The sequence below is a fragment of the Mustela nigripes genome, chromosome 4 (genome assembly GCF_022355385.1).
Source record: "Mustela nigripes isolate SB6536 chromosome 4, MUSNIG.SB6536, whole genome shotgun sequence".
Taxonomy (NCBI): domain Eukaryota; kingdom Metazoa; phylum Chordata; class Mammalia; order Carnivora; family Mustelidae; genus Mustela; species Mustela nigripes.
Genome location: NC_081560.1, coordinates 160,845,467 through 160,866,339, shown reverse-complemented (window position 1 = coordinate 160,866,339; position 20,873 = coordinate 160,845,467). Strand labels below are relative to the sequence as shown.

Here is a 20,873-nt window from a genome sequence, read left to right as displayed (position 1 = left end):
GAATGTGGATTTGATGATTAGGGCGCCACAGGTTCAAGCGATTCTACCCCACCTGTCTGTCTCTACTATTTCCGGGGCCCTACCGTGGACTCCGAACCTTAAAAGGGCCTCCACTTCTTTTCCACCTCCCTCTCTTAAAGGTCTAGCTGTGCCAAGAGATCGGGAAGAGCTGGGGGATTTTATGAGGCGCTGCTTTTTCCAGAGGCTCATCTTGCAAAGAGTATCTGAACCATTGCAAGCTGGTTCACTTTGTCAGACTGGCCAAATGATTTTCCACATTTGCAGCATTGATGGGTATTTGGTCAGGGCTGGAGATTGGCTCAGTAAGTTCCCTCCGATATTCCCAGAGAAGAGAGCGCATCCCTGACTCGACTCCATCCCAAAGGATGCCTTGTTCGGTCCCTGCTTGATTCTCTCCAGCTTCCATGGAGCCCCACAGGGTGTGCAAAGCTTCCAGGAAGCCAGCCTGCTTCCGTCGTAGCCCCGGCACCCTTCCTGACACCCAGGGGTTCAAAACCCCGAGCAGACCGAATACCCCCTTTAGAACACATGTTCTTTGTGGATTCATGGATAGTATAGTCTTAACCATGATGTACAGAAGGAACTAAAGGCAGAGTAAATGGCAGCGTGCCTCTCTTGCAGATGGCGAGGACAATGCCATGCTCCTGCACAGCCCCCGGACCTCAGATGCCCGAGCTGAGACCTTTTCTCCACGCGTCCGAAGAGCCACAACCTCGAGGACAGAGAGAATATGGCCTGGAGGGGTCATCCCCTACGTCATCGGTGGGAACTTCACTGGTCAGTAGTCCCAGAGGAGACCTCCTTTGGGGCTGTGTCCTCCCCGGGGGGTGGAGCAGAGCCTGGGACATGGTTGTCCTACCTGCTGGTGCTCCATTATGCCTTCAGGGCTAGTGCTCTAAGCCTGGCAAAACTGTGGTCTCTGCTGGGACTGTGTCCTCAGTGGTGATCACCTAGTCCCCAGGCCTTCATGCAGGGGGTGACACATGATCCTGGTCTTGAAAGAGGGACAGGGTTTGCACAATGGGTAGGTAAGCAAAGCCCTCCAGGCCAAAGCCACACAGGGTGGCTGACCTGTCTTCTGCCTGGGTGGGCACCCACACCGGTCGCATCCCCGCAGCAATATGCAAGGTAAGCAGAGTGGGCCCTTAGATGTGGCTAGTCCCAGCTAGTACTGCTTGCCGGCAGTACACCCTGTGGGAAGGTACTTAACCTTGCCAGGTTAAGTCCCTCTTCTGTAAGTGGGGATGATAATATTTTTTAGCTCATAGGGTTGTTTTGAGAACTAAATGAGTTAATTTAGATGAAGCACTTGACTAGTACCTGGCACATAGTAATTAGTAATTATTTGCTATTGGTATTATTATCTTTAAAATACGTAGGTCAGCCAGTGGCTTCCCATCACTACTAGTGAAACTGAAACTGCTGACCATGGCCTCCAAGGTCAGCCCTTGCCCCCTGTTCCACCCAGTCTCCTGCCCTGCTCCTGCTCTCTTTTCCCCAGTTCCTGCGTGTTGACATTACAGGTACCTTTCCCTTCTGGAACATGCCCAGCTCATTCCTGCTTTAACACACCTGCACCTGCCCTCCATCCGCCTAGAACACTCTTTCCCCAGACCTTCTCGTGGTTTCTTCTTATCACTGCATCTCAGATCAGATGACACATCCCCAGAAAGGCCTCTTTGCCTCCCTGATACCCCCAATATCCCACTGGCTACTTGTTCTCAGCACCCCACTTTCTAGTCTGTACAGTACTTCTCATTACCTGAAATGCGTTGACTTTTGTTCCCTGGTGCTTAACCACGCTCTTTGAGATGCGGTGTGCTTTTCTGACCAAAGATTTACACAACCTTCATCAAAGTTAGCTAATTTTATATAGAGAATTCTCTTAACGTGGTGGTTTTTCTTGTTCTCTAATTAGTGGGATTGCTATTTTGGTGAGTGATTGAGCTATAAATGATTTGAACTAAAAATATCAAGATGTAAAAAAAAAAGTGGACAACTAGGCTAGGTTATTCTTTATTCTGTCTGTTTGTTTTTGGGACAATATGACATCACACCCAGGTCTTCCAGACTATGATGGAAGCCTCCCCAGTGCTCTGCTTGTTTTTGGCAACAAGGTCATTCTAGAACTCAGACACCATCCCCGATTGCTTTTTGTAGTCCCCAAACAGTATTTTTCTAGATCCTTCTCATTGTTTCTAGGAAAATCAAAATACTGTTCTTTATCTCAGATTGATAAAGAACAGATTGATATGTTCTTTTAGAGAACATATATTGACTGGAAGTAACTATCAGCCAGTTTACTACTCTGTTCTTCTCCCAGACAGTTTACTTACTATTCTATTTCTCAACACATTTCACTCAAGGAAATATGAAGATGTGCTCAGAGAAAGCATGAAATTCACCTGTTTTCAAAGGGCTTGTAGAAAAGGACGCTCAAGGAGCCACCAGAAAACACTGTGGCCCCAGGCAAAAGTAGCATGACCGTACCTGAAAACAAACTTTTGAGAGCATATGGACCCATACTCCTGTAGATAGAAAATAAAATGAAGCCTCAGAATGCAATGCTGGTGAGCTACTTCAAAAGCCTTAAATTTTCCAGTTGAATAATCTGGGTAAGCTTTTTTTGTTTTAAGTTTAGATGAAAGTACTCTCCATTCAAAGGAAAAGCCGGAGAGTCTGGGATATTCTGAAAATCTACTTTTATCCTCTTTTCCCTTCACGAACTCTTCCTCCCTGAGTTTGGGCAATTCAGGAAATTTATATTCTTCGCAAGGGAAATCCTTATTCCTAGCGCATTTCTAGTCTGGGGGACCAATTCTCATTGGAAAAAGCGTCATTGTGAGTCAGCATGGCGTATGGCCTCTGAGGGAGGCAAAGACCCATCAGGACAGTGATGAGACCTGCCCTGTCGTTTCAGGAAGCCAGAGGGCCATTTTCAAGCAGGCCATGAGACACTGGGAGAAGCACACCTGTGTGACCTTCGTAGAAAGGACTGATGAGGAGAGCTTCATTGTATTCAGTTACAGAACCTGTGGGTAAGTAGGCACCTGCAAGGCCACTTCAGTGGAACCTGAGCCAGACAAATCTGATGGCTCCTGAGAATTGAATTTTCTCTGTAAAACCAAATATTTCCAAGGAGCTGTGATCAATAGCAACATAGGGTTTGTCAGAAACTCCCCTTGCCCCCAATGAACTCATAATCCCAGGACAAAGTAGGCCGGTCAAGAAGAAGATTCTAGAAAGACAAGGGGTCTGGATCTCCTGTCATGGGAGCAGTTGAAGGAATTGGGGTGTTTCATATGGAGAAGTGAGATTCCAAACCAGTTGGAGGCCCGGGATCGTACTGAGAGTCTGACAAAGCTATGGCTTCCTCATGATGGATATACGTTTATGCAAAATTCTGCATGTAATTTTATGGGCTCCCTGGGCTAAGAGACTTCCTCCAGAAAACATAACAAATAATAAGGTGCCTGGATTATGACCAAATTTAGCCGTTATGCCAGGAAATATAAGTGTGATGTCCTCTCCTACTGAAAGAAAAAGTTTCCGCTACTGGTTCATATACTTCAACCCAACTACATGGGATATGCATGAAATGACTACTGAAGAGAATGACCCAGAAAGGTTACAGGCAAAAGGAAAGAAGGCACACAGGCAAATGCTAACAAAAAGAATGTTAGGATCGTAATTTTAGTTACAGAGAAGGCCTTTTTTGTTTCATTCTTGTTTTGTTTCATTTTTAAAGTAGGGGAGTGTTTTAAAAAAAAAAAAAAAAAGGTGAGACACTTTATATTGAGAAGGAGTCCAAGCTACAGTGAGAATATAACCGTCATAAATCTTTATGCACCAAACAGTGCAGCATTAAGAGTCATAAAACCAGCCCCAGGGAATTCAAGGGGAAATTGACAGAAACACCAGCAGCAGGCGACCTTATTTCATTTCTGTCCACCCAAGAAGATCAATGTTGAGGTGACCAAAAAATGAGTAGAGATTTGTAGCGGACTGGAGAAATAGAATAGAGTTGGTCCTATGGATCTATCAGATTCTGCAATCTGATAACAGATCTTTTCTTCTTATGCGTGTGTTGAACATTTATAGACATTGTCCATCTGTTAAGCATGAAACGCACCTCGATGGATTCTCAAAGGCAGAAAGAGCATTAACATGTTCTCTGATTGCAAAGCAATGAGACTGGACATCATGACAAAGAGTAGAGTAAATACCCGTGCATTACCTAGTAAGTTAAAAGCTCCATTTTTTGTTTGTACAACTCTTAGGTCACAAAGGAATCAGGATGAATATTATAACTTATCCAGGCAATAAAAGCCCTACAATTCTAAGTTAGAGAGATATGGCTAAAGCTGTATGTGTGTGTGTGTGTCCCAATAGCCCACATCAGATTTAACAATGATAATTCTAGAAGCATTTCTAGACTCAGGAACAAGTCAAAGATATTCATGATCACCACAATTATTTTACACGTTTTGGAAAATGCTAGCTAATATAATTAGATAAGAGAAGGAAATACACACAGTAAGTATTGGCAGGAGTAAGGCAGTGTTTGCATGGTTTGAAGTTAGTGCAACATGTACCCCAAAACCCAGAAAAACAATTGAGAAACTTAGAAACAAAAGGAGACCCTGATGAGGTGACTGATTACAAATGTAACAAGAAAATTAATTACTTTTCCGTATAATGAAATAATTTGATACACTTTTGTAATGAGAAAAGTATCACTTTAATAGAAACATAATAAATAATACATCTAAGAATAAACTTAACGAAAATGCAAAAATATGCCAGACCTATAGGAAGAAAATGCTAAAACTCTAAGGAAACTTAAAAAAAAAGTAAAAATGGAAATGCATACCACTCCCTGTATAGGGATACTTAACATAGTAAAGATGTCACAACTCCTTGAAATAACCTATAAATGCATGCCATTGTGATGCAAATATCTACATTTATACATATGTAGGTATATGTGTATTTATGTTTTAGAAATTTAACAAATGATACTAAAGTTTATCTGGAGGAATGACCATGTAGAAATAGCCAACAGAGGAGAGAGACAGAGACAGAGGCAGAGGGAGAGAGAGGGAGAGAGAGGAGGTGGAAAGAGGCACAGAGAGAGAAACAGTAACAACAGTTACAGAAGTAGTGTGGGATTATGGGAAGAGGTCTGATGGTCTAGTCAAACATCTAGGGTTTAAAATGCAAGTGAAGATGATAATAATTAAGATCACTTAGAACATAACAAAAGAGTTTAAAGTGAATATGCCTATACACAGATTTAGGTAGCATTTTAAATGAGTATTACTTAAATGAGCTATATTAGTCATTTGGATATTTTAACAGTGGGGTAGAGAGCTCATTGTGAAAAAAACAAAGCTGGAGGGGGCACCTGGGTGGCTCAGTGGGTTGGGCCTCGGCCTTCGGCTCAGGTCCTGGTCTCAGGGTCCTGGGATTGAGCCCCGAATCTCATCAGGCTCTCTCCTCAGTGAGGAGTCTGCTTTCCCCACTCTTTCTCTCTCTCTGCCTCCCTCTCTGCCTACTTGTGATCTCTGTCAAATACATAAATAAAACTTAAAAAAAAAAATAGAAAATCTGGATTCCTACCTCACTTCTTACATCAAAATGATTCTAGCTGGATCAAAGATGTAAACATTTTTAAAAGGATAAAGAAAAGAAAAAAAAGAAATTTAAAAAGTATTAGAGAGAAACAAGAGTGAAGTTTACTTATAATCTTGGCCTAGAGATGGCCTTTCTAAGCAGGGCAAAAAAAAAAAATGAAGTCATTACATACACTGAAATTTTAAAATTGTCTATGGTGAAAACAAAACCAAAACAACACATAAACAAACAAACAAAAAGCCAAATAAGAAATAAAGTGAAAAAAAAAATTGTCAATATATTTGGCAATCAAAAGACTCATTTCAGGGGGGTTGAGAGAAGGGGTGTGGGGTTATGGACATTGGGGAGGGTAAGTGCTTTGGTGAGTGCTGTGAAGTGTGTAAACCTGGCGATTCACAGACCTGTACCACTGGGGATAAAAATATATGTTTATAAAAAATAAAAAGTTTTAAAAAAAAAGACTCATTTCCTTAATTCATAAAGGGTTCTTACAAATCAATAATAAAAAGATGGACAACCCAAAAGAATATAGGGAAAAGATGTGATCACAAAGTTCACAAGAAAGAGAAATACAAATGTCTTATAAAACATGGAAAGCTATCCAATCTCGATATGGTGAAATGCCATGTTTCACCTATCCAGCTGACCAAAAAAAATTTGATAAAACCAGTGTTGTCCAGGTTGTGGGGAAATAGGGCTTTTTAATATATTATTAGTGGGCATGTAAGTAGACACATTTGGGGATTGCAATTTGATAATATCTATCGAAATCTCAAATGCATATACCCTTTTATCTATCAGTCCCAATGCTAAGACTTTACCCTGACATGAACAAGAGTCCAACCATTTCTTGGTTTCCTTATTATTATTTGTTTGTTTGTTTTCTCTTCCTCTCCCATGAGGCTTTGTTTAAATAGCAAAAATTGGAATCAGCCTAAATGTATACCTATTAGGAGCCTGATTAAATAAAAGTTAATTGTACTTTAAAAAGAATGAAGGAGGTCTTTATGCACTATTATAAAAAGATCTCTAAATTAAGGAGGAAAAAATATAAAAAATGAAGGACAATGTACATAATGCATTTTGTAATTTTAAAAAATGTATACTAATTTTTATGAAGGATGTCTGAGACACTGTTAACAATGGTTATCTTTGGATGAAGAGATTAGAGAGGATGAGAGACAATACTTCAATCTTCTGAACATATATATTTTTTATTTTTTATTTATTTTTTTAAAGGATTTATTTATTTATTTCACAGACAAATCACAAGGAGGCAGAGAGGCAGACAGAGAGAGGAGTAAGTAGGCTCCCCGCTGAGCAGAAAGCCCGAGGTGGGGCTCGATCCCAGGACCCCAGGATCATGACCTGAGCCGAAGGCAGAGGCTTTAACCCACTGAGCCACCCAGGCGCCCCTGAACATATATATTTTTAAAAGATTAATTTATTTATTTGAGAGAAAGAGAGAGAGTGGGGGAGGGGTAAGGGCAGAGGGAAAGAGAGAATCTCAAGCAGACTCCCTGATGAGTGTGGGACCTGACATGAACTTACCTGACGTGAACTTACCTGACGTGATCTTACGATGCTGAGATCACAACCTGAGCTGAAACCAAGAGTCACTTTACTTAACCAGCTGAACCACCCAATTGCCCCAACTGTGTATTTTTTTTTTAATGTTTGATAGAGGTTTTCTGGGTGGTAAAGGCAGTAGGACTGTGGGCCATTTTAATTTCTTATATCTTTCTATATTAGGAATAATATATAATAATATATTAGGAATAAATGTTATTTGAAAAAAATAATTGTGCCCAGAAGAGGAATCATCATTTCTAAGGCTCCTCTGATAAGGATATCAAGACTCATCCTTCACAGAAACTCAGCTTACTCCATTCATTATCTCTTTTCCTTGTCATCAGAGATGATCCAGCAGAGACTTGGGGGTGCAGGGGTTGGAAAGGGTGTGGTCTTTATTTTGGGAATCTAGGCCTTATCTTTCCTTGGGTTCTCAAGTAGATCCATGACCACCAAAAAGGTGAACCATTTTTGGAGGGTATTTCTGTATTGGGAGGGAACTCAGACAATGAGAGTGCTTTCAGCACACATAGATACATATGTGTGTACACGTACACACACACACACGCGCACAAACACACACACACACACACACATTGGGGAGGGTATTAGACTCTTCCTATTCTCTGACCTGCTAACCTGGGTATTTCTGCAACTGTCCAGCTGTTGTTCCTATGTTGGGCGCCGAGGAGGAGGCCCACAGGCCATATCCATTGGGAAAAACTGTGACAAGTTTGGCATTGTGGCGCACGAGTTGGGCCATGTGGTTGGGTTCTGGCATGAACACACCCGGCCAGATAGAGACCAGCATGTCACCATCATCAGAGAGAACATCCAACCAGGTAAGGAGCCAGTATGGAGTCTGGAAGCCACTGACCAGGAAGCTGGCATCCACCAGGGCAGGCAGCTGTGAAGGGGAGGGGTTTCCGGGAGCCGACCAATGCTCATTTGTTCTGTAAGGAGGCAGCAACCCTATTGTGCAGGCGTTTGTCACCAGCATTGCCAGTGTCCTCTGTGGTCCTTCTTGGGAGGAAGCCCCAGCTTGTAGGTTACAGCAGAAACAAAATGACTTTTTACGTTGTAAAGGACCATGAAATCCAGCTCCATTTCCCAACAGGAACAGAGTGGACCAGAACACTATTGGTAGCATCAAAGCCGAGAAGCCAAAAGAGGAGTTCTCCTGGTAGCTTTTCTAAGAGCCCCTTTTGCTGACTTCAGCAGCCCATCTTTTTGAAACAAATACAATTAGGACATGAGTACATGTAAATGCAGTATTTCTGCCTGCAGAATTTCTGCCTGCCCCAAGGCAGATAGGGTATCTAGATTTAAAACAAAACAAAACAAAACAAAACCCTTAAAAACCAGAAAACAAAACCCAGAAATTCTCATATGAAATAATTTTATATAGAAGTTCATAATGAACTTGAAAGTAGCACTGAGTCATCTGGTTGCCTTAAATGCTTTTGAGAATCCGAATAGTGAATTCTTGGGGATCGAATTTAGCTCTCTGATTTTTCTTCTTTTCTTTCCGTAGCAAGATCAGAGATCTGTTTTTTAAGTTTTTGAGCAATCAGATCAATAATGAACCTGTCTACAAACGTAGAGTAAGGGTTTCCAGTGGCACCTGGGGAGGGGCTGTTGGGGAGTGGGGTTGGGAGAACACAGGGCTGTTGGAAGTTTCAAATTTCCAGTCTGTTAAAGACAAGGGGGACAACCGCAGCCTTGCTGTTTGATTGGGCCAACTGAAGCTCTCAGAAGTGGCTATGGGGCCTCCTCCTCCCCCTCTGCCTCCTTTCAGGGACTTGCCTTGTTTTCAAAGGCCTTAACAGAGTGTTGTGTCACAGGTCAGGAGTATAATTTCTTAAAAATGGAAGCTGGGGAAGTGAGCTCTCTGGGAGAAACCTACGACTTTGACAGCATCATGCACTACGCCCGGAACACCTTCTCAAGGTCGGAATCTGTGCTTCTGCCTCATCTGTGTTTTACTGTGCCTGCCGCGGGCTTGGGTCGGATGCTTGGAGGTGTGCTGAGAGTGGGTCTCTGCATGCTCTTTGCACAGTTGGCCTGTCTGTCCTTGAAATACAGTGGCCTCCGGGCTGCCATGAAATACAATCTAATCAGGTTCCCGCTAATAAGATTGAATCCTGTCGCGAAGCTGGCGTTCCATCACGCCCTAATGGCACAAGCAGCAAACTGGAAAGGGGAAATTATCGAGAGGTTGGCCAGGATAATAACTTAGGGGCTCTGGGTAAAATATCCAGGGGGCGGGGGAGTCTTCCAAAGCATGTCCTTGGTGTAAGCCTGGTGACGCTTACCGCTTCTCTCCAAGAGGTGTGCTTTATTGGAAGCTAGACCAGAGGAGGGCTGGGAGTGTCGTAAATCATGGATTCATTTTTGAGAGGAAGAAAATGAGACTCCAGCCGGCTTGAGGGCACACAGGTAGCTGGGGTCAGAGTGAGAACAAAGATCCAGGTTTCCTGCCTGCTGGTCACGCTCGATGGTAGCCCGTGTACCCAAGGATGGCCAGACTGGTGATTTATGGCTGGCATCAGTGGGATCTGTTCTAATGAGTTATTGCTGTGCTGGACTGGATGTTAAGTATTGCCAGTACTGCCCTTGCTTCTAGACCATATGAGTGTTTTGTATAGAGAAGTTTTCTCTCTCTGGTCCCAGTGTTGTGGGTCTTTCTGAAACCTTCGAGTTAGAGGAGACACAGGGTAAATATTTTCTCTCGGCACTTTTTTTTTTTTTTTTTTTGGTCAGTTACCTCTTAAAACTAGCTTGTTTGCTTTTTATTTATCTATTTGATCACGGAGGGGGAAAAAAAGATTTGAAATGGGTTCAAGTATATACATAGGACAAGAAACAAATAAATGAGGGAACTTGAGGGTGGGGGAGGGGAGAGTAAGGGTAGAGAGCTACGCTGAAGCTTGGAATCAGCTGGCTATTGGGAATACATGCCATGAAGTCATGTACACTTTGGTGGGATCGGCAGCAAATCTCGCCGTGCACTTCTTAGCAGTTATAGCAAAGACGGAAATAATTTCACGAGTCCCTGTGTCCATAAAGATCAATGGAAGCCATTCTTTCGGGTGACATAGCGCTCTTGGGAGTGAACAGGGAACTGGGCACCCAGGGCTTGTTGGCTCTTGGGTAGGGCTGCTGGAAGTCTGCTGTTGATGAGGTCACAGGACTGGGGGAGAGATCCTCCAAACCTCCCCACCCCAAGCTCTCCATTGCAGGGGGAGCTTGGTGCCGTCCCTCTGAGCACACAGCTGATTTAGCTGTCATCTGCGTGCAGCCAGGCGGGATCTCTCTGGAGCTCTGGTGGGTGGAGTTGTGTCCAAGTCAGCATCTTTGAACACCTGGCATGCGACTGACTGACCCTGTTCTTATTACTCTTCTCCTGGCTCTTTATCAGAGGACACAGGGGGCACCATGTAATGAAGAGACCCCTGAAATGAGAATCAAAGACTGGGTTCCAATCCTAGTGCTCTCACACACGGTGCTATTGAGGGATATGTAGACAGTAACTGGGGATAGCTTTGTGCTGGATCATATCACCACCTCCCTGGACATCAGTTTCCTCGTGAGAGGGTGGGACTAGATGTTCTCTGAGCCCCTCCCAGCTCAGACATTTCCTATTGGGCTTTCTGAATCTGGTGCAGACAGGTGAGGCACCGACAGATTGGGTTGCCTTCATTGCCATGTGGACGTTCGAGGCTTCCTCTTGCATGTTGGGAAGCAGAGACTTTGAAGGACCTTCCTGGGGACCTTTGGGGGGGGTGTCTCAGGAAACAAGGGGATAGGCAGGATGTTAGCCCACCCTGCAGGGGTCAGAGCAGGATGCTTGAGTGTGGAGGCTGGGCTGACTCTCGGGTTTGGGAAATGGTGTAGGAAATATGGGGTCACACCACATCAGCCCTGGGGTTGCAGGCTGCTAAATAGAGACAAAGTGTTGATTCTGTAGAGAACCACTGTCAAGTTGGTCCAAATGAGCAGGTTATACCTTGGATCTTGTCTCCATAGCTGTCCTAACTCTCCATATTGCTTTATCATTTGTCTGTTAATAATTCTTGTGCATTCATCTAAACTCCTCTCTCTCCCTAGACTAAGATCTTTGAGGGGATCCTCTTTTAATTCCCAGCACCATATGAAGCCTAGAACACGATAGATGTTCAATAAATACTTCTTTTTTTAAAAGATTTATTTATTTACTTACTTACTTACTTACTTACTTATTTGAGAGAGAAAGAGCACAAGCAGGCAGAGAGGCAGGCAGCAGCAGAGTTGAGAAGCAGGCTCCCCGCTGAGCAAGAAGCCTGACATGGGACTCGATCTCAGGACGCTGGGATCATGTCCTGAGCTGAAGGCAGCCGTTTAACTGATTGAGCCACCCAGGTGTCCCTCAATAAATATTTCTTAAATAAATGAATGAATCAATCAAAGGAGCCTGGGAGATCCAAAATGCTGGGGACTAGGTGAAGGAAGAAACTTCCATTATCTTCAGGCATTTCTGTCCACATACCAGAGACATGGTGGTCACGTCATAAGGAGAATCTACATAGCATCTCCTGTGTTGGGGGGTTGGGGATAAATTACTTCCAATGGGCTCCAGAAACTGCACTGCCTCCTTGGCACCTACCGTGTGCCATTTACTAGGAGAAGCTCTGAAACCAGAGGCCAGGGCCAGAATGCCGCTAGTGGCTTCTGGCATCAGCATTTCTTTCTTTCTTTCTTTCTTTTTTGTTTGTTTGTTTTGTTTTGTTTTGTTTTGTCTTTTTGGTTTGTTTGGTTTTGTTGTAGGCTCCACGCCCAGTATGGAGCCCAGCATGGGGCTTGAACTCACAACCCCAGGATCAAGACCTGAGCTGAGATCGGGAGTCAGACACATAACTGACTGAGCCACCCAGGTGCCCCATGGTTTTATTTCTCCATCCAGCGTGGGGCTCAAACTCACAACCCTGAGATCAAGAGTTGCGTGCTCCACCGACTGAACCAGCCAGGCATCCCCTTTTCTTGTTTTTCTTTTAAGAAAAAAAAAAATCTTTAGTTTTTTTCCTGTGATCTGTAGTTCGTAACACCATCCCTTTTGCCCCTCAAGGAGATAACCCTCATTAACACTGTTGTCAACATGGTGCCGCTTATCGGCACAGACCAGTGGAAGCCCATAGACCGAACCCCTGAAATAATAGCTCACCACCAAGCGTACCCAGAATCCCTCAGAGGGAGACATGGGCGAGGGAGCAGCCCATGGGCATGATGGGCCGCCACATAGGAGTCCAGCAGCTCCCCTGAAGTCCTTGAAGGGAAGTGGCCATCTCCTTCTGCCACCATGATGTCATCAGTGTCACGGAACAGTCTATCCTCAAACCAATGGGTCACAGCAACCACTTATTTTTGTGACATTGTGGGTCATTCTGGCTCATTCTCTGGTTTTGCCTGGGATCATTTCCATGGCAATAGTCGTGTGGCCGTGCCACTGGGCTGGGAAGTCCAGGATGGCTGGTCCCATGTGTGGTTGTTGTGCTGCCTATCCGGCGGGGGGGCCCCTCAGTTCTCCTCCCTGGGGCCTCTCATTCTCAACAGGCTAGACTGGACTCCTCACTGCATTGGGACTCATAGCTCCTGTAGGACAAGCTGGGAGGCTGCAGGACTCTTAAGACCCAGGCTCTGGAACCTGCAGGACATCATTTCCATTGGCCAAGCAAGGTGCAAGGCCCAGAATATGGACAATAGGAGGCGCCATTCATTATTTTGACAGCTACATGCTTACCCCTGCCTCAGAGTTTGGAATGATTTTTGGCAAATCTATTTTGTGGCAAGTGGATCCCTTCACTGTCCTTTCTGCCAGTTTTCTGCATGGATTTTCAGGAAACTCATTTGTTCAGTGGGACATGGATCAATAGCCTCCTTACTGATGGTCTTTCCTGGCCCACTTTTTGTCAAGTTTCACAGTCCCTAACTCCCTAATTCCATGTCGTTACTCCCTGGAGCCAGCCTGCACATCGTCTGAGTTTGTTAAAGAGTAGAGAATGGCCCATCAAGCATTTACTGGTAGGAAAACCCATCTTTGTGTGTCTTTATGATTGATCTGTCTCCTTCCAGCTTCAGTTTCTAGTTTCTTTCTTTTTTTTTTTTTTAAAGATTTTATTTATTTTCTGACAGAGATCACAAGTAGGCAGAGAGGCTGGCAGAGAGACAGGGGGAAGTAGATTCCCCGCTGAGCAGAGAGCCCGATGTGGGGCTCCATCCCAGGACCCCGGGATCACGACCCAAGCCAAAGGCAGAGGCTTTAACCCACTGAGCCACCCAGGCGCCCCCAGTTTCTAGTTTCTTGCCAGCCTTCTCTCCTCCCCCGTGGTTGGACCCGGGCTCTGGGGAGTGATATCTCTACAGGTTTCATTGGACAGGTGTCCAGGAGCTGAGGATGCACTTCTGTGGTCCAGGGACCTCTTTGTTTGGAGAGCTCAGAGCCAACAGCTTTGTTCCCTAAAGCATCTGCCCAACCTTTTCTTAGTTTAGCAGAATGTCAATGCTAAGAGTTGTCCTACCTAAGAGGGATGTCACTGCAGTGGTTCATGCAAGGGACGCCTCTTGCGGTAATTATCTTCCAGAGCCCACTGCCTTGCTGGCAGCTCAGGGGAAAGTTGGGGAGGGAGTCCCAGCCCCCTAGTGCTGTCCGAGCGTGAGCTGATGTTTTTCCTGCTGTTTTGGTGTCTGAAGTCGCCCTCATGGGAAACACTGGCTGGAAGGAGGGGGTTGTGGGAGATGGGCTCCAGGCCTGCCTGCGTCCCAGGGCTGGCTGGCCATTACTAGCTCTGGACTCTGGAAGAGATGCTTAAGCTCTGCAGGCTTTTTCTCACCTGTGGGGAGGAAACTCTAATAAGAATGGCACCCACACATCACGTTCCTGGCAGAGTCACCTGTGTGGGGGGGCTTTAGCGGGGTTGGCTGGCCTGGGTTGCTGAGAGATTGTGAGGAGCTTTACATTTTGTGCAGCGAAATTTCTTCCCTCAGGGGAATCAAGAAAATAATTACAAATGGGCATATTTTATGTTAGGGCAGAAGTGCCTCTTTTTAGATTTAGTAGGTGATTGAATTTAGAATTTTATGGGGAGTCATTACTTGAGGTTTAAAACTTGGCAAAGTTGGGGCAACTTTCAAGGTAGTACAGAATTTCAGCTAATACATAGGTAATGTGGATTTTCACATTTCCTTTGGGGGTACATTGCTTTGCAAGATTTTCTGAAGACACTGCCTTACCTTGGTTACATAATTTAATTCAAAAAGCATTTCTTGACCTGTTATGCTCCAGTCCCTGATAACATAGAGATGAAGGTCTTGGTGTCTCTGCTTGAGGAACTTACTATTGAGCAGAGAAGACAAATACCTTCATCCTTCAAAAAAGATAATAGAGTATGAGACAAAGAGACGAGACAAATAAGGCCCAGACGTAGCCCAGAGAAAGGAACTAGTAACTCGAGATGGTTTGGATAAAAAAGGTTCAAGAAGACTTTTAAGAGGGAAAGCCATCTACTGGGGTTTTGGCGAATGAACAGGAGTTTGCTGGTGGACAAGAAGATGGGCAGCATGAGTAAGGGCACATTTGGGGCTAGCAGCAGTTTGGTGTTGCTTCAGACACCAAGTGGGGTAGAGGGGTCAGAAGTGGCTGGAGAGGAAGGCAGAGGCCAGTGGGCCAAGAGCCTGGGGATCCAGGTGGTAACTGGAGATCAGTGGAGGCTTCTGAGCAGAGAGGATGCAAGCCTGCTCTCAAATTTCTGGACAATCCCATTGTCGTGTTAAAGGGGCCCCACAGAGGTGGCTGAGTCTACGGGAGGGAGGCCAGTTGAGAAGCTGCTGGGAAGAAGTCAGGAAGGGGATGCTGTCTGAGCTGAGGCAGTGGTCTGGAATGAGGGGGAGGGCATGGATCGAGGCATGATGGAAGGTGCCATGGCACCTTTGGATTGAGTCTTGGGAGACAGGGTTCATGGGTTGAGTGTGGATGTCAGACCCAGAGGATAGTGTGGTCACTGGGAAGGGTAACTGGGCATCTGGAGCTTAGCAGGTGATTCTGGGGCTCAGAATCAGAGAGTTTTCTGTATACCTTTCCATGGCAGGGGAAAACCCAGAGAAGCCAGTGGAGCAGGAGAAGAAGAAGAAGGCAGAACCTCCAGGGAGAGCCCAGAGAGGGAAACGGGAAGTAGATGGATGTCCCCTTGCTGCTCAGAGATGTCGGTGCCCTGGGAGCCAGGGGAAGAGAGTCTGAGGAAGGAAGGAGCAGCTGATGTCAGTGCTGTCAGGGAGGGTGTGTGAGGGGTGACAGGTGTCCATCGGGGTCATCAGTCAGTTGGTGGCTGTGGACCTTTGTAGGACAGTCTGGTTGCAGTTGCATTGAGGAGTGAATGGGAGGTGGGCAGTCAGACAGAATGGAGATAGTTCTTTCTGGAAACCTGGTTAACAAGGGAGGGAAGACACAGGTAACTGGAGAAGGAGCTGGTTCGGAAGAAGGCCCTCCCTTCCAGAGAGGCCCTGCGTCAGGGGTCTGGAGGCAGAAAAGGAGGCTCGGACAGGGGTCTACCAGGCCCATGTCATGGAGGTCCAAGACTGTGCTCAGCCCGGCAGCCTGCCGTCTGCTCCTCTCTTATGGTCAATTTCCATTTCCTTCATGTGGGAATAGAATAAGATGTTAGAACTGGAAGGGACTGCCAGGACTGTCGGGGCCAGTCTCTTACTGTCAGAGAAGTAAACTGAGGCTCAAGGAAGGGATGGGGCTTGTCCAAGTTCACCCAGGTGGCAGAGCCAGGCCGTACATGGAAATATTTAGACCAGGGCCCTCACAGCTACCCTTTGCTCTCTGCAATCATCCCCATTGCTAAAAAGGCCCCCAAACCCTGATTCCCATGATTCACAAACTCGTCAACCAGCACTAACTTTTGAGCCCCTGAGAGCCTCGCACTGTGCTGGTTCCCAGGCTCTCTGTGGAGCCTCTCCAAGATTTATCCATGCTCAGTGGTTCCCGCTGCACAACTCCAGGGGGCTCCACGCACACCAAGGTCTTTCCGAATGGTACTCCCCGAAGTTGTACGATGTGGCGGCCCGGGGGCCTGGACCCATCAGGGGCTTCGTGGCAATACTCAGTGCCCATCCATAAGGAAGCCCCCAGGCCAGTGGACTAGGGTAGATCAGCAAACGTGGCAGAGTCATTCTCCCATCGGAAGTGAGTAGGCAGCGCATGAAATAGAAAGCCCACATGCCAGGATGAGTAAAGCAAATCTTTTCAGTCATACGGGTCTGTGGAGAGGCAGCCCAGGGGCCAGGGACGTCGAGGCAGCTGTGGGCAGGGAAATAAAGACTGTACATCCCAGCGCGGCCAGCCAGCCAGCCTTGACCTGTCTTTCTCCTTTCTCTCTCTCTTTTCTTCCCACAGAGGAGTTTTCTTAGACACCATCCTCCCCCGCCGAGACGACAATGGCATCAGGCCAACCATTGGCCAGCGCGTGCGGCTCAGTCAGGGAGACATCGCTCAAGCCAGGAAGCTGTACAAATGCCCAGGTAACTGAGTCCTCGGGAGTCCCGGGGCCATGCGGGCACCCTCGGAGTGTGACTTGACCACGCTTTGCAAGCTCGCCTCTTTGCTGGGAAAGCAGCTCGGGGGACCTGACGAGGCTGCTGTAATTTCTGGCGTGCTGCTCTCAGGAAGGTTCCTGACAGCATAGGAGGCCCAAACTGGGGAGGTGATTGCCAGGAGTGACACAAAGAATAGGTCTGGGAGCTCACAGCTTTGTCTGTGGGAACCTTTGGAATTCTCTGGCCCAGCCCTGATAGCCCGAAGAGGAAGAAGGCCTAGAGGAATAGCAGCAGTGACCATGGGCCTGGCGCAGTGCGTAACTCTGAATGCCCCTCACTTCCTATGGGAGTGAGAGATGTGGGTTTGTTGGAATAAAAACCAAGGGTTTTGCAGAAAGGTCTTGAATGAAGGAGTTCTTAGGGAGGGGGGGTCAACCTCCCACATCCTCAGAGCTGTAAATGAGGTTGTTTCTATGGCCTTGGGGCTTCCCTAGCCATGCGATGTGCTGGTCATTGGCTAGAAATCGGCCATCGGAGCCTGGACAGTACCTTGGGGTCTGAGGAGTCTGCTTCCGTGCCCAGCCACAAGCCCCTCCCCTTGAAAGTGCCCTCTTTGCCTTCCATCCCCTTGGCTTTAGCATCACACACACCCCCACCCCCCACCTCCCCAACCTGCTGTCCTGGGAGTGAGCTCACTTTGACCCCTTTAAGCTGTTGAACTTCAGTGCAAAACATCTGTTACAGCAGCCCGGGTTTACCACTGATGGAAGAGAACACAATTAAGTAGTTTGGGGAGGAAGAAGGAAATTCATGACCCACAGGTCCAGTAACATTTTTTAGACCCTAGACCAGACACACAGCTGGATCATGGGACAGCATATTTGAAAAAGGGGCCATCCTAGAAAATGTAGGCTATCACATCACCCTACTAAGTGGGATCACAGAGCATGCAAAGGACTCTGTGGGGTTTGGTCCATCACAAAACTCTAGGAAACATGTCCATCCAGCTATTAGTCATGTGGGGGCGTGTTCGGGCTGCAGTGCAGGACGCACATATCATATAACCTAGCTGAATTGAAAGAGAAACATTATAGCATTCTCTGGGAAATGCCATAGTATTTATTTAGTTATAATGTATATGCCTCTTACATCCCCAAAGGATTGGAGGCAGCTGGTAAATACCATGGAGCCATAGAGTAATGTATCTGTTCTTGCAGAATGTTGATGATTATTCGAAAATAATTTCCATGGAACCCTTGGGGGTGTTGACTGCTGGGCATAATCCTCGTGATGCCTGGCAGTTGTTCAGTAACATGATATCGAAGCCCCAACATCCAGGATTTCCTGAGGCTGATGACGGGCCGCTCTCCAGCTATTCCTTCCTGCAGCTTTAAAACTGCAGCTTCCAGTAATTTCAATTAGTAGCTAAGAGCAGGGTTGTTGCCCAGTGGAGGTTGAATTGCATGTAGGCAGATACGGGTAAGGATGCTTGTTTCCCACACTCTGGGGGTGACCCATGGGAAATATTTTTCACATATGTAAGGACTAGTTTCTAGACTTGCAACCAGGCAACCCTCCAATATTCAAGGGCAGAATAGCTTCCCATACCTCTGGTCATCTTGGAGTTTTCTTGAGTGTTTATTTGGTAGCTCATTCAGAGATAGGCAGCAGAAAAAGAAGAGGCAAGATTCAACCCAATGAGTTTCTCATGAAATGGGTTTCCGAGTGTTTTCTTTGTCTTGTTGCTTCACCTACTTGTACTTTTCTGTGCTCACTGCCTCAGATGTTAGTCATAATGACAACGGCCGCTGTGTGTGGCACGCTCACTGTGTGCCAAGCACTGAGTGGATCCATGTCATTAACCCTTCAGGAAGCTCCGGCCCATTTTACAGACAAGAAAACTAAGGCCCAGCAAGTCTGGGAAACTTGCACCCCACTTGAGTCCATGCTCAATCGTGAGAGCCTCAGGAACCTCAGCAACCCCTAGGTATTGCTCTTTGGTGCCCAGACCCTATTTTCACTTCTATCAGCCAGAAGAAAATCATCAGTCTGACTGACACGCTTCTCACAGAGGCATCCCGGGGGCTTTGGCTGGTCACAGGGTGTTGACGGGGCCTGGCACAGGGAGCTTCTGGGATAGGGAGCATGTCTGCCTGAATCACAGTTGTTGTTTTACTTGTGCAGCATGTGGGGAGACCCTGCAGGACACAACAGGAAACTTTTCTGCACCTGGTTTCCCAAATGGCTACCCTTCTTACTCCCACTGTGTCTGGAGGATATCGGTCACGCCAGGGGAAAAGGTACGTGTGAAACCACCTCAGGAAGTGACATAGCTTTCTTTGAGGTGTGGGGGTTGTACTATTATTGACAGTAGTGAAAACAGCTGCGATGCTATGAGCACCAATGTGTGCCAGCTTGCTTATTTCTGGACTTCTGACTGGTGTCATACAAATAGAGGCTAGAAGCAAAATGTCCATGTGAATTATAAATCAAGCTCACAGTTTGGAAAACAAAGTAGACTCTAGCCTTTCTCCTTAATAAGGACACCATCAGAATGCCTTGGAAGGTGAGGATCCAATTGAGAATTCCTTGACATGTCAGAGTGTTGCTCTGGGAGGTAGCAATGTAGGGAGAGCTGGCCCCCAACCCACAGCTGGCTCTTCCTTCTCTTCTCAGCACCCCCATTTCATCTCAGGAGCACCCATGGTGACACCCCAGCCTACTCTCCCAAACACTCTGCACTCCCTCCTTGCAAACAGTTATTCCTCCAGTAGGAGCAGATTGGTTAGATATGCTGTCTACCTTTGGGAGGGTGGGTTCCAGGACCGAGATCTCTGCATGATCTAGAAGTAGGCTCAGGACCATTTGGACAGGAACTCCAGGGTCCTGGGCACTTGCAGTGAGGTCTAGGAGCTATGCAAGCTCTGGGTGAGCACGATCCTTTGGGTCTGAAGGTTCTGCGATTCCCTCCAGATTCCCTCTAGAGTTGAGCCAGGGCAGCAGCGTCTTTTGTCGTGGTCCAAGGGTGTTAAGTTCTCAATCCTCTGGCATCTCTTCACATCCATCATATGGATAAGGAATTTGAGGCCCAGACACTTAAAAAATTGCCCAAATTCACAATAAAATATAGAACTGGAACTTGGGGCTTCTTCACTCCTAAAACGTGTGTGTGTGTGTGTGTGTGAGTTTTCACACCTCCCTTCAAATCCAAGAGTTCTTCAGACTAGACACTGCCATCTTTGAGATGCCCTCTCTGCCCCTTGGGTCAGGCTTCCTACAGTCATACCTGCCGTAGCTTGCCTCACAATAACATGATTGCTGGTTTATCTGGTTGTCTACCTTCTAGACCCTAACCTCATTGAGGACAGAGACTATTCAGCTGGAGGTCTCCAGCACCCAACAGAGCCCATGGCACAAAGTCACACAAAAAGTCTTTGTTGAGGGCACCTGGGTGGCTCAGTGGGTTAAGCCGCTGCCTTTGGCTCAGGTCATGATCTCAGGGTCCTGGGATCGAGTCCCACATCGGGCTTTCTGCTCAGCAGGGAGCCTGCTTCCTCCTCTCTCTCTCTGCCTGCCTCTATGCCTGCTTGTGATCTCTCTCTCTCTGTCAAATAAATATATAAATTAAATCTTAAAAAAAAAAAGTCTTTTTTGAATGGGCATGTGAATGGATGAGAGGCCAAGTGACAAACCTGCAGCTGGGGGTGCCATGGGGTGATGGATTTCCGGAGGCCTGAAGCCAACCTTCGAGTAGTCCTAATTCATAATTGTTAATAATGTCCACTTAAATGTTTTCTCTGGCCTCGGTGCTATTCTCAGCATATTATGCAGTTTATCTCTTTTAATCCTCAGAACTTCATGTGATAGGAGCTATTAGCACATTAATTTTTCTGATTAAAAAATGGATTTGCCTGGGGCGCCTGGGTGGCTCAGTGGGTTAAAGCCTCTGCTTTCGGCTCAGGTCATGATCCCAGGGTCCTGGGATCGAGCCCCGCGTCGGGCTCTCTGCTCAGCAGGAAGCCTGTTTCCTCCTCTCTCTCTGCCTGCCTCTCTGCCTACTTGTGATCTCTATC

General features: G+C 46.4%; 1 protein-coding gene across 1 annotated transcript in view; it reads left to right on the top strand.

The window, feature by feature from the left end:
* TLL2 (tolloid like 2) overlaps nucleotides 1–20,873 on the top strand; it is a 118,231-nt gene that overhangs the window by 60,416 nt on the left and 36,942 nt on the right. Inside the window, exons 4-9 of the mRNA XM_059395909.1 lie at nucleotides 643–798; nucleotides 2,942–3,059; nucleotides 7,894–8,072; nucleotides 9,075–9,180; nucleotides 16,661–16,785; nucleotides 18,985–19,100. Of these exons, the coding sequence (XP_059251892.1) occupies nucleotides 643–798; nucleotides 2,942–3,059; nucleotides 7,894–8,072; nucleotides 9,075–9,180; nucleotides 16,661–16,785; nucleotides 18,985–19,100 (800 nt within the window). The remainder of the gene's footprint in view (nucleotides 1–642; nucleotides 799–2,941; nucleotides 3,060–7,893; nucleotides 8,073–9,074; nucleotides 9,181–16,660; nucleotides 16,786–18,984; nucleotides 19,101–20,873) is intronic.